General features: G+C 38.1%; 1 protein-coding gene and 1 pseudogene across 3 annotated transcripts in view; one reads left to right on the top strand and one right to left on the bottom strand.

Moving 5' to 3' along the window:
- AP2B1 (adaptor related protein complex 2 subunit beta 1) overlaps nt 1–19,088 on the top strand; it is a 103,074-nt gene that overhangs the window by 23,766 nt on the left and 60,220 nt on the right. For all 3 annotated transcript variants that reach the window (XM_070394887.1, XM_070394884.1, XM_070394886.1), the window contains exons 6-13: nt 3,925–4,115; nt 6,407–6,628; nt 7,147–7,267; nt 7,396–7,491; nt 8,655–8,770; nt 11,254–11,419; nt 13,886–13,984; nt 16,437–16,696. In XM_070394887.1, coding sequence (XP_070250988.1) covers nt 3,925–4,115; nt 6,407–6,628; nt 7,147–7,267; nt 7,396–7,491; nt 8,655–8,770; nt 11,254–11,419; nt 13,886–13,984; nt 16,437–16,696 — 1,271 coding nt within the window. The remainder of the gene's footprint in view (nt 1–3,924; nt 4,116–6,406; nt 6,629–7,146; nt 7,268–7,395; nt 7,492–8,654; nt 8,771–11,253; nt 11,420–13,885; nt 13,985–16,436; nt 16,697–19,088) is intronic.
- On the bottom strand, nt 17,685–17,990 carry LOC138994752 (cytochrome c oxidase subunit 6B1-like; annotated as a pseudogene).

Genomic DNA, 19,088 nt, shown 5'->3' with positions numbered 1-19,088 from the left:
CAGCTTTTTATAAAGCAGCTAACATATTGATAAAACTCAAGAAACCTTATAAATTCATTTTTTAATACAAAACTTTATTTAGAAACCCTTTCTTTCTTGGGAACTCTAATTTTTATGAGTTTATAATTAAAAGGCCATTGTTCTCTTCATGGCAGTGTTTTTTAAGAAATACCAAGTTTCTAGAGTGAAAAATGTTACATGTGTTAGTTCAAATTCATGAAAAATGTAATATGTGATGGTTCAAGTGAGAGAGATATAACCTTCTTTTAAATTTATTTTATTTTATTTTAAATTGATTTCAGAGAGGAAGGGAGAAGGAGAGAGAGTTAGAAACATCAATGATGAGAGAGAATACAGGCTGCCTCCTGTATGCCCCACACCAGGGATCAAGCCTGCAACCCGGGCATGTGCCCTGACGGGGCTCCGTGATCAGTCGCCACTCAGAGGATGGCCTAGGCCTCCCTCTTTGGGGTGATCACGTAGGCCCCCCGACCAATCGTATCATACCCGCCTTGGCTGGCCTGGCGCCAGTGCATGTCATAGCATGGTCGTCTGGATGGTCGTTCTGCTGTTCAGTTGTTTGGTCGATTTGCATATTATGCTTTTATTATAGATAATCTGATCTTGCTGGATCTTTTAATTAGAGTGACTTTTTCCTATTTCCTTCTTTTGTTTTAATGTGATAATAAGTGAAAATTGCCTGTTTAACCACCAGAATATATACTTCATTAGCTGCAGTGTACACTTGGTTTAATTTATAATAATAGCCTGTGACAATAACAAAGGAATTCTAATTGTTCATTCTGTTCAGCATCCTTCTGTTCTCTTTCCTCTCCAATGTTGTTGTTTTTTTAAGTTTGTGTGTGTTTGAGATAGAGTGTGTGTGTGTTTTTGAGAGAAAGAGAGAGAAAGAGAGAGGAAAAAGAACATCAAAACATCGATTGTTGCCTCCCACATGTGCCTCATCCCGGGGTTGAACCTGTAACCCAGGCATATGCCCTGTTGGGAAATCAAACCTGCCGTCTTTTGGTGTACAGGACAACGTTCCAGCCAGCTGAGCCACACAGCCAGGGCTCTCCCCAATGTGTTTTTTTTCTTCTTTTTTTCTTTTTTTCTTTTTTTGGTGGCCCGTACATTTTTTTCTTCTTTTTTTTCTTTTTTCTTTTTTTTTTTTGGTCTCCCCAATGTTTTTAATTCCCCCAATTCTCACCCTTTCCTCTACATTTCCTATTAACATACCTCATATTTAACTTTTTTGTTTTTAACATTAGAAAGATTTGACTAGCAGAAATAGTAAGTTGTAGTAGGATGTTTATTTTGGACAACTGGAAACTAAGGCTAGACATTTGTTGGCAGCAGTAGACAAAAACAGGCATTTGGTCTTCCGGTGATATTTTTTTTTTATATATTTCATTGATTTTTTACAGAGAGGAAGGGAGAGGGATAGAGAGCCAGAAACATTGATGAGAGAGAAACATCGATCAGCTGCCCCCTGCACACCCCCAACCGGGGATGTGCCCGCAACCAAGGCACATGCCCCCGACCGGAATTGAACCTGGGACCTCTTAGTCCACAGGCCGACACTCTATCCACTGAGCCAAACCAGCCAGGGCTTCCAGTGTATTTTGATCCTTTTAACTATAATCAGGCCTATCAAGTGTATTGTACATGGGAAATAAAATATCTTTTCCCTGTATGTAAAGCACTGAGATGATGGAGGGGATTATTTCACTCTTTATGCCTTTTATTTTTCACTAAATCCCCTGTTTGATGGTGGAGGTAGCAAACAAAAATTAAGTCAGAAAAGAGCCTTATACATGCCACCATGCAGCAGTAGGTGGACTAGATAATTCTTCCCGATTGGTTTTACTACCAGTAAAATATTATATCCTTAATCATACTTATCAAATGAGCCTTTGCTTTTTCATCTTTGAATTTTATTCTGATCACTAAATTATAGATGAAGATGATTCCCTTTGTGGTGTCATTATCCTTAACATAATAATGGATATTATCACAAGGGTATTATTACTTGATTAAAAAATTATACTCTCTAGATTTTATCTTCTAGGTAAAATCATATCCTGGAATAATCTACAGACTATCCAGATAATGTGGATATTAAAATCAATGGCTAAATCATGCCTATTAGGTTTCTTCTCTTGCTAGTAAAAGGATAATGTACAGCTCTTAGTTTCTCAAATTTTTACCAGGGACTTTAGTAAGAATTAACAATGAATTGACATTCTAGAGCAGTGGTTCTCAACCTTTTGGCCCTTTAAATACAGTTCCTCATGTTGTGACCCAACCATAAAATTATTTTTGTTGCTACTTCATAACTGTAATGTTGCTACTGTTATGAATCGTAATGTAAATATCTGATATGCAGGATGGTCTTAGGCGACCCCTGTGAAAGGGTCGTTCGACTGCCAAAGGTGTCGCGACCCACAGGTTGAGAACCATTGTTCTAGATAATCTTTTCAATATATATAATTACTGAAGGTGCTATCTCCTATAATATCTCACCTATACTTACAGAATATTTATATGGAGCCTTATCTTACTCATTTTTTATCACAACTGGGATCCTCACTGTAAAATGTGGTTTTAAATTTACTTGCATGGGGCCATAGTATAGTCTTTGATTTGGGTGGGTGTGTTTGCAAGTTTTAAATTACATTCATTGGTTGTAGATTTGTTAGTTATTCTTTTTGTTAGTTATTTTTTATATGTGAAATATCTATAAGTTTGGTAGAGTGTTTTACCTTTTTTGTTTCAACTAATATGAAATCCCATATCTGTAACCAGGATACAAGTGTACTTTCTTTTACTCAGTAGCAATTTTTTATTTATCATACTGCCTGAAAGAAGGATAAATTTGAGATACCATATTTCATTGATTCTAAGATGCTTTATTATTTTCTGCATTACCAAGAGAGAAAAATACTTTACATTAATTTGATGTACCGTTGATTATAAAATGCATTCCAATTCAGAGATGTATATGTGAAAACTCTGCAACTGATAAATTATGGTAATTTTACCACCTTTATTTTGCATAAGGCTTTGTAGAAAGAATTTATATGTATGTCATCTGATTTTATCCTCAAACTAAAGCTAAGCTGGGACGTAGATTAAATTTTCCCTAGTTTTCAGATGGGGAAACTAGATTTCACAGAGATTATGTGCCTCCCAGTATCATATAACTAGAGGTCTGGTGCATGAAATTCGTGCATGGGTAGGGTCCCTAGGCCTGGTCAGCAATCAGGGCCGATCGGGGTCTTCCGGCTGCTGGCCTGGGCCTCCCTTCCCCAGCTGCTGGCCGGGGCCCCCCTTTGTTCCACGCTGCCCCCTGGTGGTCAGTGCATGTCATAGCGAGCGATAGAACTCCCCGTCTGCTGGTCAAACTCCTGCGGGGACAATTTGCATATTAGCCTTTTATATATAGATTATATATATAGATAGGGATCTACGGTTTCAAGTTCAAACTTTCTTGCTCTAAGACTTGTGATATGATTGATGGTGTCATCTCCCCACCACTTTCCCCTCCCCCCAATACATGCATACCCATTCATCTATAAAATTATGTGTTTTATATTGAAACTTCACTGCTTTTTTTTATCTGTTCATGTCTTGATTCTATTGATAGTTTTGAGTACTACTAATACTGTTAATGTTTTAATAGTAAGTTATGTATGACTTTCTGCTAATATATTAATTGTTTTAATTCTGGGTTGTCTGATCACTAGGAAGCTGTATATGCCATCATTGGAGGTTTAATATATGTTTTAAAAGTAGTTTATCTATTTCTAATAGACTAGGTAAAACATTCAGGAATGACTTGAGGTTTGTGATTGAGAGATTATAGTTGTCTATGGTTGTACTGTTCTTGGTAAATAAAGGTAATATCTTCTTCTTTCCCAGGTGGTGGCTAATGCTGTAGCAGCATTATCTGAAATCAGTGAATCTCACCCAAACAGCAACTTACTCGATCTGAACCCACAGAACATTAATAAGCTGCTAACAGCCCTGAATGAGTGTACTGAATGGGGCCAGATTTTCATCCTGGACTGCCTGTCCAATTACAACCCTAAAGATGACCGGGAGGCTCAGAGGTCAGTCTGGTATTCTGGATAGTATCTGGGAGTCTTGACTGATTTAATAAGTTCTAGTGTTTATATTAGAATAAAAGACTAATATGTTGAAGATCAGTGGCTTATGGGATAGATACTGCTATCCCCATGGTATTTTCTTACCAGATTTTTAGGAACATTTTAGGTAGTGGAGTAAACCATGCAAAAATAGTTCTTTCTAAGAGATGTGTGTTTTTCATTTCTTGTTTGAACAGTATAGTTACGCTGTGCTATATCATCATCGCCTTACATCTCCCATACAACAGTTCTAAGGCCATATGACAAAGAAAGGTTTGTGAGTATCTCTCACTGTAGTGACAAATTTTTTATTCGATCAGATACATAGTAATTGGCTTTATACTAGTTATTGAGTTGAGCTGTGTCTATAATTCAGTACTAGAGAAAGTGTGTTGGAGCCAGCAAAATATATGTCTTCCATTACTATAGAAATCATGTCAGTCTGAATTTGGAAACTTTGGGAGGCACACCTGGATTATTCTGCTCAGCCCTTGGCCACTGTAGTGTTTCAAATTTTCTTTGACTATCAGAAATTGTACATTGATTTTAGAGATAGGGGAAGGGGGAGGGAGGGAGAGGAGAAAGGGAGAGAAAGAGATCAATTGCTTGCCTCCGATACACACCCCAACTGGAAATTGAACCCTCAACCCATGCATGTGCCCTGACTGGAATTTACCTCGCAATCTTTTTTTTAATTTAATGTATATACATTTTTATTAATTTCAGAGAGGTAGGGAGAGGGAGGGAGAGATAGAAACATCAATGATGAGAGAGAACCACTGATCGGCTGCCTCCTGCACACCCCCCATTGGGATCAAGCCCGCAACTCGGGCACATGCCCTTGACCAGAATTGAACCTGGTACCCTTCAGTTCTCAGGCCGATGCTCTATCCACTGAGCCAAATCAGCCAGGGCTAAACTCGCAATCTTTTGAAGAAATGTTGGCTCTTCTGAAGAAATGTTGGCTCTTTATTAAGTTGACATATTTTAATATGGTAGATAAGAACCTTCCTTGCCTGGCTGAAGCTCAAGTTTCTATAACATAAGTGCTCTTTGCTTGTCTGGGAAATTGTTCCCTCTGAATTTAGTAGCTAAAGTTCACCCTAGTAGTTTATTTCAATCATTAGAAGAACAGATATCTTCTGGAAAGAACTTTACATAGAATTTATTTTCTGTTGGTCATTGACATCTCACACTTATTCATTCATTCACTCAGGAAATATAGCCCAAGTTATGTACTAGGCACTGTTACAGGCCCTAAAGATACAACAGTGGACAGATAAATCATAGCCCTCGTAGAACACTCATTCTGAGGGATGGCGCAGAAATAAAGATAAATATCATATGTCAGATGATAAGTGTTGATGAAAAAGATAAAGTAGGGAAGAGATCTTAAGATATGCTGGGCATTGGGATGAGCCATATTTTATAAAAGGGTGGTCAAGGAAGGCCTAACTGACAAGGTGGCATTTGTATAAAGACCTGAAGGAGGTCAGGGAGTTAGCCAAGCAGATGCAGCAGGGAGGGAAAGAAACACAGTATATTTATCTTGTATCTTTAACTGGATATAATCAGTAGCCATTTACATTGCCTGAGAGCTATTAAAATTAGGTTAATTTCTGAAGATCCATCCACAGATAATTAAATATTCAAGATTTCATGAGGCATTGAAGTGGGTGGTAGGGGCTAGAAGAATGGGAATAGATTGGGAGAATATTGCAATGGTGTACTATTGTTAAAAAAACCTTTCAGAGATTCCCTTATTATTCTGAAGGCAAAGGGTTGGGTAGTTTTCCTTGTCAACCCACCTCCTACTGCATTTTAGCAGTGAAATCTTCAACCACAGTTGGTTGATACCTGTCAGTATGAAATCACTCTCAGAATGCTTAATTTGACTTCCTGTAGGTTGAGGCAGGGAGTCCTTGGATAATATGGGGAGACAGAGAGGACTATAAAACTAGAAGGTAAATGGTGTGAACTTCAAGTGTTTGGGGTATTGGCTAGTTTCCTTCCAGTTTGAAAACCCCTTATTGCTGGTTTCCTAAAGTTTTCTGATGTCCCTGCTCTGCCTGTAGTTTGCTGGGAATGAGGCTTCTGCAATGTTGGATTACAATTTTACCTACGCATGGAGCTTTGACTTTTCTAACTGATTCTCTAATTTCTTGGCCCATGGGGCTCTGATATACTGTCTTATAGACTGTATTGAGCAAAGAAATTTTAATTTAAGGTGATAACTTTCCTTTTTTATTCCTCAGCATCTGTGAGCGGGTAACTCCCCGGCTATCTCATGCCAACTCAGCAGTGGTGCTTTCAGCAGTAAAAGTCCTAATGAAATTTCTAGAGTTGTTACCCAAGGACTCTGACTACTATAATATGCTGCTGAAGAAGTTGGCCCCTCCACTTGTCACTTTGCTGTCTGGGGAGCCAGAGGTGCAGTATGTCGCCCTGAGGAACATCAACCTAATTGTTCAGAAAAGGTTGGGAAAAAGTGAATTGGTGATTAAAGTGTTTGTAATTTTGAATTAAGTTTAATAATACCAATATTAAAGAGGCCAGTATTAATCTCTTTTTAATGCATATAAATGAGAATGTTGTATGGCTTAACAGCTTGCTCTGGGTCAGGAGGCTACTCACATTTGATTTTGGAGTAGTCCTATAATAAACGCCTGTTGTTTCTCTACAATGCAGTTTGTTCTCTGAGGGGTCTCTTAATAGCATACTAGCTAGTACCTGCTTAATATGGTTCAGGTCATTGTTTAGAACCAGATTGTTGTTCTACAGTTTTTCACTGCATGTACCCCTGACTCTTTAAGGGATAAAACTAGTCTGCTAAATGGAACTGAATAGATGGGTGAAAGGGAAGTTTTTGAGTTCTTTTCCTGAGGGGGAGTAAGGTGGGAGGAGAGCAGGGAGGCATAGATTAGATACTAATACAGATTCAGGAAATATCTATAAATGCTTCACCTTCCTTATCTTGTGTTTCTATGTATCACAGGCCTGAAATCTTAAAGCAGGAAATCAAAGTCTTCTTTGTGAAGTATAATGATCCCATCTATGTTAAACTAGAGAAGCTGGACATCATGATTCGTTTGGCATCTCAAGCCAATATTGCTCAGGTCAGACTTTTTGTAGACTCAAGTTTATAATGACTTAGATCTTAAGGTCTGGCCTTCAGAAAAAGCTAGGCTGTCAAATTGCTGTTTGAGAATCCTTGGTGTTTGTTCACTTCCTGGATTTTTAACAGGTTCTGGCAGAGCTGAAGGAATATGCCACGGAGGTGGATGTTGACTTTGTTCGCAAAGCTGTGCGGGCCATTGGACGGTGTGCCATCAAGGTGGAGGCAAGTGTCTGGTGGTAGTTGTGATCATGTTATGGGATTCTGAGTGTTGTCTTTACTTCTTTCTTTAAAATGCATTTTTAAATATGTATTTTATTGATCTTTTACAGAGAGGAAGGGAGAGGGATAGAGAGTTAGAAACTTCGATGAGAGAGAAACATCGATCAGCTGCCTCCTGCACAACCCCCACTGGGGATATGCCCGCAACCACGGTACATGCCCTTGACCAGAATCGAACCTGAGATCCCTCAGTCTGCAGGCCGACGTTCTATCCACCAAGCCAAACCAGTCAGGGCTAAAATGCATTTTTAAAGTTTATCAAAATAATAAACCTCATAGTTAAAATATTAAAGAATTTTTAATGAAAAGTAGCTATCCCTGGTTCCTCTTATCTAGAGAGGGAATCATTTTAATCATGTTTCTGGTTTTAGTTTCTGGGACTGGAACCATGACCTCTTGGTTCATGGGTTGATGCTCAACCACTGAACCACACCAGTTCTTGATTTTTAGAATTTCTCATCTGGAGCCCATCTCCTTTTAAAAACTATGACTTACAATTTCAATATATTAATTTTGTCGTGTATTTTTTCATACTCCCTTTATCAATGAAAGTTTACTATATTAAGTTCTATTTTATAGATGAATTATAAACTGAGAAATTGCAGTTTATCTAAGGTCATAGATTTTTAGGTATATAACCCAAAAGATGGCAAGTTTTTCTTAAGAGTTTTTTGAATCACAGATAACTTTGAAACTACCATGAAAGCTGTGGACTCTCTCCCTGGAAAATATGCTTGTATGCATATATAAAATTTGGCAATTACATTTTAAGAGTTTTAAAGTTGCCTTTCTGGTCTCCACTTACCCATGAACTCCAGATAAAGACCTTCTACTTTGCCTTATTCTTCCCATTTTATTCTCCTGGATATATAAGATGATTCTTTTCATTTGAATGGACTCACCTGTCAGTATATGTCTGTATATATCTATAACTCTATATATCTCCATCAGATAGCCCAGCCTCTAGGATTGCTTGGTCAATTTAAGTGCCTGATCTTTTAGTCTAGTTTAGTTGATATGCCTGTATGCTTCAGAATTTTTTTATATTGAGGTTGTATTATTGGATAGATCATCTAACTTCTCATTTATTATGTTCCTCTTCACAGCAATCTGCAGAACGTTGTGTGAGCACATTGCTTGATCTCATCCAAACCAAAGTAAATTATGTGGTCCAAGAAGCGATAGTTGTCATCAGGGACATCTTCCGCAAGTATCCCAACAAGTATGTCCAAATACTTCTACCCCTCTTCCTAAAATCATTTAGGAAATGTTTAAGTAAGGCACTTTGAAATTGGCTAGGTAAGAATTATTTTTTGTAATGTAACTAGTCATAATGGGATACTTTATTAAAAATCAGAAACAATCTGATGAACAGTATGAACTGGTGATTATAATAGAATCAGGGACATAGAAAGGGAATGGACTGACTATTCTTGGGGGGGCCGGGAAGAGATTGGACAATAATCATGCACCTATGGATGAGGACAGTGGGTGGGGAGTGAGGGCAGAGGGTGGGAACTGGGTGGAGGGGAGGTATGGTGGGAAAAAAGAGGAACCAATGTAATAATCTGAACAATAAAGATTTAATTTTAAAAAAATCAGAAACATATAAGGTAGTTAGCACAGGGATTAAAACCTAATTTTTCACCCTGCTTTATTACTTTTAGAAGAATTGAAGCTCTAAATATGCACTATTGGTTGGTATATATTGAAGTTAATCAGATTCTTTGGTGGCGAAGTTACTATTAAATAGGATACAGATATATTTCAGATTGCCCATGTATAATCCCAGTTTACACCTGTTACCTGGCATAATTAATGATTGTGCCCCCTTTCACTCTCAGAAATGTCTCAGTTTGGATGATTAAATTGTCTGACTGCCCTACTATAAAAACCAGGAAGGTGACAGCTGGGCTGTTCACTTTGCATGTAACGTAGTACTTTGTGGAAAATTATAGAACAGATAACAGTAAATTACCAGGGTCTCAGGTCTTTTCTGAAGTATTCTTGTTGCTCCCAAATGTAGCTATAAAATCTACATTTTTACCCCACATACTTTTCACATTGAGGCCTCTTAGTTTATGAAGCAAAAATACTTTTTTTAGAATTTATTTTGAAAGCAAGCAATTAAGGAATCTGAAAGAGTGAAATACTAGTAAGACCAGGTCTTGTAAGCATCTTAAATTACATTTTGCTTTAAAGTTATAGAGATACCTTGTGCTGAAACTTCTGGTTGGTTACTAAACATAGTGTTAAATGAAGCAACTTGCAGTAAGTTAGCTTGCTGGTGAACTCAAAATTAGAAGAAATATTTTAGCAAAGTAGTGGTTTACTAAGCATCCTACGTAATAAAAGGTTAATACGCAAATCGACTGAATGGTGGAACGACCGGTTGCTATGACGCGCACTGACCACCAGGCGGCAGACGCTCAACGCAGGAGCTGCTCCCTGGTGGTTAGTGTGCTCCCATTGGGGAAGCACCGCTCAGCCAGAAGCCAGGCTCACGGGTGGCGAACACAGCAGGGTGGCAGGAGCCTCTCCCACCTCCGTGGCAGTCCGACATCCCCGCAAGGGTCCTGGACTGTGAGAGGGTCTAGGCTGAGGGACCCCCACCAAGTACACGAATTTTGTGAACCGGGCCTCTGGTTTTATGTATATTTTTTAAATTTTGAAAATGGTATTTTGGAAAAAGAACCATATACTTTTGCCACTCTCCAGAAAAGAGGATTGTTGAGTTTCTAAACTTCTTGATTAAGGGTGGAGATGTGTAATCACAATATGATTGGTGGAGAAATGTGTCCATTTCTGATTTGTAAGGGGCTATGACAGTTTAACTTTAAGAAAGAATTATCAAAAACCTGATTTATTCAGTGGAAGTAGAGCACACAATGAAGTATATTATTTATTTGTCTACTTCTAATATATTTTATAATGTCATTTTGATGTTTAAAACTACATTAGCCAAGGAGATAGATTCGACATGGTAAAAGTGAGAGAGCTATAGACCTATAAAATTAAAAACAAATATTTGAATTGTTTCTTTGGAGAAAAACATCATTAGTGCAGGTACTTTGGGAGAAAAGAACATAAAAATCTCTATAAAAAGAGATGTGGATTACCTGGCCAGTGTTGCTCAGTGGTTGAGCATTGACCCATGAACAAAAAAGTCAGGGCACATACCTGGGTTGCAGGCTTGATCCCCAGTAGGGGGCAGCCGATCCATGTTTCTATCTCTATATCCCTCTCCTTCCTCTCTCTCTAAAAATCAATAAAAACATTTTTTTAAAGAGAGATGTGGATTAAGGGACAAAATTACTGTTTCTAGTCTGGATGCTGTTATCTAACTACATTTTCCTAATAGTGGAGTGGGATTTGTTCATCTACCATGAAGGCAAAATGGAATAATAGATAGGAAAATTCTCTGATCATGTAGGAAAGACTTTTAGGAATATACCGTAGTGGTATTACCTAATACCACAGGTTAATTTTTCCTTGTGAAAGGAATATTTGATGAGCTTTTATAAGCATTTAAGGTCTATTTATTAAATATAATTGAAGGGAAATTTAATACATGTGTAATCCTGTACTAAAAAGCCTCTATATTTTGATTAGGTTTAGAGTACCTTGTCTGACCTTGTCTGTGGTTTTACCTGTAACCTTTATTGTTAAGTAGAGTTCTCAGTTTTGCCATCATTGTTGTATCAGGTATGAAAGCATCATTGCCACTCTGTGTGAGAACTTAGACTCGCTGGATGAGCCAGATGCGCGAGCAGCTATGATTTGGATTGTGGGCGAATATGCTGAACGAATTGACAATGCAGATGAATTACTAGAGAGCTTTCTAGAGGGTTTTCATGATGAGAGCACCCAGGTAAGTTTCCATCTGTTTCCTATGTCATAGATCTTCTGGGGAAGATTTTAGGGAAAGTAAATGTTCAGTAGTTTCATGTGAGAGAGGTTTATATATATACTTTTCTCCCAAAGGGTCAAGTTATTTTAGTTGTGCTGATTTCTGGTGGAACCAAAGCAACTTAACTTAGACCAGTGGTCCTCAAACTTCAATGAGCCTCAGAAATACCTGGAAAACTTGTTTAAGCATAGGTTGATGGGCCTTTATCCCTAGAATTTCTGACTCAGTAGGTCTGAGATGGGCCTAATAAGCGTTTTCTTTCCTTACAAGGCTCAGTGTGGCGGTGACAGTGGAGGTGGTGGTGGTGGTGGTGGTGCTGCTGCTGCTGCTCTAGAACCACACTTTGACAACTACTGGCTTAGAGCAGTAGTTACCACTTTTTCATTTTCTGCCACCCAAAGATGATTACCCATTCCTGTTAGTAATTGTTAACAGCTTATTATAGTGGGTGTTTTCACCTGGGACTTGCGTCAGGGCTGGCATGTGCAGTTTGAAAAGATTTTCTGTGTATGGTTGGATTCCTTTCCACTTTCTCTCTCCTGTACCAAAAGTGAGAGACCTGAACTTAGGGCCGAAGCCCAGAGAAGCAGATAAATTATTAAATTCTTCCCCCCTAGCTTTTGCACTCACTACAATTTAACCCTTTGCACTCCGAACCATTCTGGACATTGGCTACCAGCTACTCGACGCTACTTTGCGGCGGAAACGTGCATTTACAGACCCTCGTATTATTTAGTATAATTTTGGAACCAAGTAACGTATTATAATGATATTGGACTTATATGAATTGGGTGACATCGAGGAATGTATATTTGCAAAAAAAACAATATTTTATTGTTTATAATTTTGTACAGTATGATAAGTTTTGTAACACTCCCCAATATGCATTGCAGGCTGATTAGTGCATGTTTGACAGTAATAAGTGGTTTGACGCCTGCCACCAGGTGTTTTTCTGTTAGAACACACAATGCAGTCCCGTTTTCTTTGTCCCACATCGGGAATATGTAGTTTATTGTTTAATCCGACACAAAACCCGCTGACATTTCTTGTATATATCTTAGTAATTTTATGATATTTTGATTTAATTTCTTGTGCCATTTCAAGATAAAACTTCAGGGAAACATGCATGTCTCAAAAAGTTGCGTTGAAATAACTCAATTCCCCGTAATCACTAATAAACTGCAATGTCCCCTGAGAGGGGACATCCGAGTGATATGCTAGAATTCCGATGTCCCCTGAGAGGGGACAGCGGAGTGCAAAGGGTTAAAGTTTATGTAAGTAATCCACCAGTATTTTTATTTTTAATTTTAATTTAATTTTATTTTTTAAGAGGGAGGCAGGGAGGGAGAGGGAAGAGAGAAACATTAATGTGAGAGAGACACATCAATTGGTTGCCATCTGCACATGCCCCAACCTGGGCTGGGATCCAAGCCGGTAACCGAGGTACATGCACTTGACTGGGAACCCTTTGGCGTGCAGGCCGACACTCTAATCACTGAGCAGAACTGGCCAGGACCACCAGTGTTTGTAATAGGCCTTTACAAGGAACACATATAAGCCAGTAGCTTTGTGGTTCAGCATCCCACTCTTAATTGGCTGTGATCTGGCATAATTCTACTGTCTCTGCTCTTGCCCCAGTATGACAGATGATTCCCTAGTTCTCCCAAAGTTGTAGCTTTTTCTTTCACCCTGTTTTTATTTTATTTATTATTATTATTTTTAATCTTTATCGTTGAAAGTATTACATATGTCCCCTCTTTCCCCCCCCATTTGACCCCCATAGCCTTCCCCAGCCCCCCGCCCCTTCACCACCCTATTGTCTGTGTCCATGGGTTATGCATATATGCATCAATGTTGTAGCTCTTGGTGGAAGTAAATAATAAAGGACTGGGTCAGGAACCAGTTTTATTATCATCACAATGTTAGCATGTGCTTTCAGAAATATAGGTAATTATCTGGGTCAGAAACAGATAAGCAGTTTTTTAAAAAATATATTTTATTGATTTTTTACAGAGAGGAAGGGAGAGGGATAGAGAGTTAGAAACATCGATGAGAGAGAAACATCAATCATCTGCCTCCTGCACGCCCCCTACTGGGGATGTGCCCGCAACCAAGGTACATGCCTTGACCAGATCGAACCTGGGACCCTTCGGTCTGCAGGTCGACGCTCTATCCATTGAGCCACACCGGTTAGGGCCAGATAAGCAATTTTGATGCCAAAAAATGCAATTTGGAAATAGTAGTCTATTGAGTTTTCAGTTGATGGATACCTTTGACTGCTGTTGTTGATATTGGCTCAGTTTTCATCTTTATCTCTTAATCAGATCAGAAAGACCCCATAAGTAATTCATTTTGGAAATACTATTTTGGAAGTGATGCTATGAATAATGCTAATGTCTTTCACTAAATTAAATTATGTCTGCTTAGGTGCAGCTCACTCTGCTTACTGCCATAGTGAAGCTGTTTCTCAAGAAACCATCAGAAACACAGGAGCTGGTACAGCAGGTCTTGAGTTTGGCAACACAGGTAAGAAATCTGGAAAAGGCGTGAGGTTGATTTTAAATTGTATGAAACTCCCGATTTGTGGAGGTTTTAATTAGAAAGGTTCACCAGTCTTTAGATCTGTAAAATATAAAAATAGTGACTCTTAGGTACAGGGTTGGGCAAAAATAGGTTTACAGTTATACTAGTACAGTTGTTTGCATGGAAAAAGACATGCAGGTTATGATTATTACAATAGCTTTATTAACTCTGTGTTTCGCATACCCACAACTGTAAATCTGCTGTTGCCTACCCCATACTGATACCATCATCCTGTAGTAAGTATTGTCATGGAAGCTATTCTATGTGGATCTGTTGTTGTCAAAGTCATTGTTCATTTCATTATGTTTTCTTCTTTATGAGGCTCCATCAAACAAATTCCTAGCCAGTTTTAGATTTTCCTATGCATTGGTGTGTAGTTACCTGACCCTCTAAATTACTTACCTGACTAGATTTCTTTTTTATATCAGTTGTTCAAAATCTTAGAATCAAATGTAAGGATCTCCTGTAGAAAATGTGTAGGTCATTGTAGCATGCATTTTATCTTCCTAATTTATGTTCTCTAGCCTTAAATGCATTTTCGTAAACTTCATTAAATTTCTTTGTAGAACAGGGCAGGGTATAAATCATAACAACAATTATTTGTATAGTGATTACTACTATGTACCAGGCATTCTAGTAAGCACTTCACATGCTAGCTCAATCTCAATACTGCTACTACTCTATTTTATAGATGAGGAAACTGAGACAGATAGGCCTAGTTAGTATGGGGTGGAGCTAGGACTTAAATCAAGGTAGCCTGGTTCCAGAGTCTTTGACCTTATCCACTGTGTTATGCTGCTTTTCTGGTCTGAAAGTTAAGAATGACTTTGAGAATACCCATTCCCTGCTTTCCCGGCCAGAAACACTATTGTGTATAAGCCAACATGTGTAAGTGACCTTAGTAATTTTCAGATCATTGTGGATAATTATTTCATATTTGGCTATAAATAATTATTAAGCAGTTTCTCTGAACTTGCCTTTTCTGTCCAATTAATGGTATCTGAGTAGTTAGCATAAAAGGACAACCACATTTATATAACTCTTTTCTACTGGAAGTTGGGATATTTTTCTCAAGTTTGTGAAATAAGAACCCAATATTTATGGCTGGTAAGTACCAACAATATATGACTAAGAAAAACCACTTAAAACTATGTAGTCAAAACCACCTGGATCATTGCTGGTGTTGATCTAAATTACATGTGCTTTAGGTGGCTAAATAAGGAACCTGTTCATCTTATAAACTCATGTGGAAGCCCTCAAATTGGCCTAGTGTAAAGAAACTATTTTTGTATGTGAGTTTTAAATACAAAAATTGAAACAAGGACTTATTGTTGCATTTTAATAACATGATACCACTGGAACAACTTGTGCATAAATAAATGCCACCATATAGACTTAACTCTCAGAGGTACATACTAGGATATGTATTGCCACTTTTTAATGATCACAAACATAGATGATAGATAGATAGATAGATAGATAGACAACAATCTAAATGTCCATCAGTAGGGCACCAGTAAGTAATAATGAGTGCTGCATATACAGTGGCAGACTACAACTGTATGTGCCAATGTGGAAAGCAGCTTGCAGAACAGTATATATAGTATGAAACTGGTTTTGTATAAAATAAATATGCGAATGTGTGGGAGCTGTCTGGAAAGATAAATAACACACTGTTAACATGGCTATTTTGGGGTGGGGAGTTAATGGTGGGGAAGGGCCAGATGATTGGACTTATTTTTATATTATACACTTCTAAATCATGATGTGGCATTGATAAAACATTTTTTTAGTGACGAGCATGTAGAAATTGTTTTAAAACTACCACAGAAAAACAAGACCATTAAGTTTGAAGTGTCACCATGTGCTCTCTTTAACAGTTTTTTTTTATTATTTAGAAAATAGTCACATCTCATACTAAATTGTAATAATTAGTACCCTGTGAGCTCATTAAAGTCAGACACTGTTGTTTGTTATCTCTGTTTCCAGGGTCTAGACAGTGTCTCCATAGGAGATACTTAAATATTTGAGTGAAGAAAGAAGGTGTGGGTACAATATATAAGATGTATTTCATGAATAATCCTAATATTTATAGCAGTTAAAAACATTTTTATCTCCCAAAGCCATTACATCAATTAATTTTTACTAGATTAAACTTTATTTTGCTTTTCCCAACTTGGCTTTGAATTTTAAGAGTAACCCATCTCAATTTATGTTTAGATTCGTTGAAACATAGAGTTAATAGAATTATGACTATTAAAACTATATTGAGTCTAAGTTGAGTCTTAAGAGCCACAGTGGAGAAGTCACTACAGCATTGCTTTGATAATAAATCCAGCAGTTTGGGTTTCTGAACAGCTTCATTTAAACCTCCTTGCCTTTCTCTTTTCATTAGGATTCTGATAATCCTGACCTTCGAGATAGGGGCTATATTTATTGGCGGCTTCTCTCAACCGACCCTGTCACAGCCAAAGAAGTAGTCTTGTCTGAGAAGCCACTGATCTCTGAGGAGACAGATCTTATTGAGCCAACTCTTCTGGATGAGCTAATCTGCCACATTGGTTCTTTGGCCTCTGTGTACCACAAGCCTCCCAATGCTTTTGTGGAAGGAAGTCACGGAATCCATCGAAAACACTTGCCAATACATCATGGGAGGTGAGCAGGTGAAATGGATTTGAGTGTGAAATGTCCCCTTGCTTAGACAGAGTTGGTCTTCCTCATGCTTTTATACCTAGTAGGTTTGCAAATTGGACAACAAACCTCTACTATACTGCCCTGGGGGCTCTGTCTGAATAGCAGTGACCACACATGCACACAGTGGGTGAAAGACCACAGAATGGATGAAAGACCCCTTGCTTCTAATCTGGGAGTTGATAAGAGTATGGTTTAGAAAATTATGAAGATCTTCTAAACTAATAAAGTTTGAAAGTTGCTTAAGTCTCAGTAAACTGAGACTAGAAATCTTGCCAGAGTTGAAAACTTGGGGGGTAAAAGCCTACATGCACACTTAGCTATCTTTTTTTTTTAATACATTTTTTTTATTGATTTCAGAGAGGAAGAGAGAGGGAAAGATAGAAACATCAATGATTAGAGAGAATCATTGATCAGCTGCCTCTTGGACGACCCACACTGGGGATCAAACCTGCAAACTGGGCATACGCCCTGACTGGAAATCGAACTGTGACCTCCTGATTCACTGGTCAACGCTCAACCACTGAGCCACACCAGCCGGGCATATATGTGTTTTTATTATACTATTTTCATTACCTAAGAAACGTTTAAAAAATTATCTGACAATTGAGGGAACATACACATAAACTTCAGCATATACAGGCACTTAAGGCTATTTCATATAATCATTCATTCTATTGTCTGGCACAGAAAAGGTGGTCAAATTTTGATAAAACAAAAATTAAAAACAAAAGAAAATTTTAAAAAATACTCACTCTGAAGCCCCTCTTACTGGTCCAGGTACTATTTCCAACCCAGGTTCTTGCCCAGTAATCCAGCTCTTTTACACGTACACAGTCTTACATTTTTCCAACAAGTATTTATTATCAGTTAAGCCATGATTCAGGATTCTAGGGTGGGATGTACCCAGGCCCCCCTTCACCTTCCTGGGAGAAGGATGGGGATGCCTGGTTCAGATCTTCCCAGGAGATGTGCCTTCTGCCCGGCAGTTCATCCCAGGCTGAAACCCAGGATATGGGGCACAGGGACTTCTACACACGCCGGTACCATTCACACACGGAGACATCACCCCGTTTAGCAGTCATTGCCTTCTCACAGTGGTGGAAGTCTGGGTAGTTCTGCCAACAGTTCCTGGTCTGGTTCTGGTTGGGGAAGTGGCTGTCAAAAGGAGCAGTCCGGTAGTTCTTGATTTTGGTCTGGATGTCTTCTGCCATATTGCTGATTCCTAAAGACGCCCCTGAAGCCGCTCGCAGCTCAGTGTGACTTCAGCAAAGAGCCATACTTAGCTATCTTTATCCTTTACTGTAATTTGGTTGAAGCTTATGGATAATGGTAGCAAATACAGCTTCTCTTGTGCTGTAAAGCTGTTACTGAAATAATATTTGCAGGATTATTTTATAAAAGCAACCTGGATTCTGTATAGACACAGTTTTTTAGTTACCTGTTCCTTTTTTAACATATTGTCTCAGTAAGAAATTTTATTGTGAACAAGCTTTCAGGTAGCATGGAACTCTTGCTTTTTAGCTATCTTACAATTTTAATTTGGGAGGAGCAGCACTTTAATAAACTCTTATAATGGGTGTGTTATAATCGTTTCAGAATCTCCTTCCTTCATTAATCATAATAAACCTTAAATCTAAGTAGAATTTGATCCCAGAGTGTTTGGAGTAGTTTTCCTTCCGTACCGCTGTCTGATATATATTGCTGTTTAAGTCCGTGAATAGCCAGAATGTAGGATTCATTGCTTTACAAATTAGTGTAGAAAACATTTTGGGCTCCATTTAAACAAAATGGATACAAACATTTTCTCCTAGTCTATGGAAATACCTCTCTCATTCTCTTAATGGTGTCATTTGAAGAAGAGATATTCTTAATTTTAATGAAGTCCAGTCCATCAAATTTTTTCTTTGATGGTTAGTACTTTTTATGAAACTTTTGTCTACTCCAAGGTCATCAAGACACTCTCCTAGCTCTTCCCATTCACATTTGTGTGATTTATCACTTTAATTTTTATTTATGTTGTGAGCTGTCAGAGTCAAGGCTCATTTTTTTCCACACAGCTATCCAGTTGACTCAGCACCATTTTATTGAAAAGGTCATTTCCCTCTGTCCAGTCCTTTTAGTTACCTATTGGAACTCACCTATTCCTTTTTCTTCATACAGTGTAGTGACAGTAGCAGTTTAGATTACTCTTAACTGATCTGCATGTCCATTCTCCCAACTTCAGTTCATTATACACACAGCTGCTAGAATAATGTTCCTCTACTGTTACTTAGTTTTTTGTTCAACAAATAAAAGTGATTCTGCATTGTCTATCATATAAAAAAATTAATTTTCCAGACTAGTTTCAAAGTTA

This window comes from Myotis yumanensis, unplaced genomic scaffold (assembly GCF_028538775.1).
Source record: "Myotis yumanensis isolate MYYU_CA2020_CCGP unplaced genomic scaffold, mMyoYum1.0.hap1 SCAF_16, whole genome shotgun sequence".
Taxonomy (NCBI): Eukaryota; Metazoa; Chordata; class Mammalia; order Chiroptera; family Vespertilionidae; genus Myotis; species Myotis yumanensis.
This window is presented reverse-complemented; position numbering and strand designations above follow the sequence as displayed.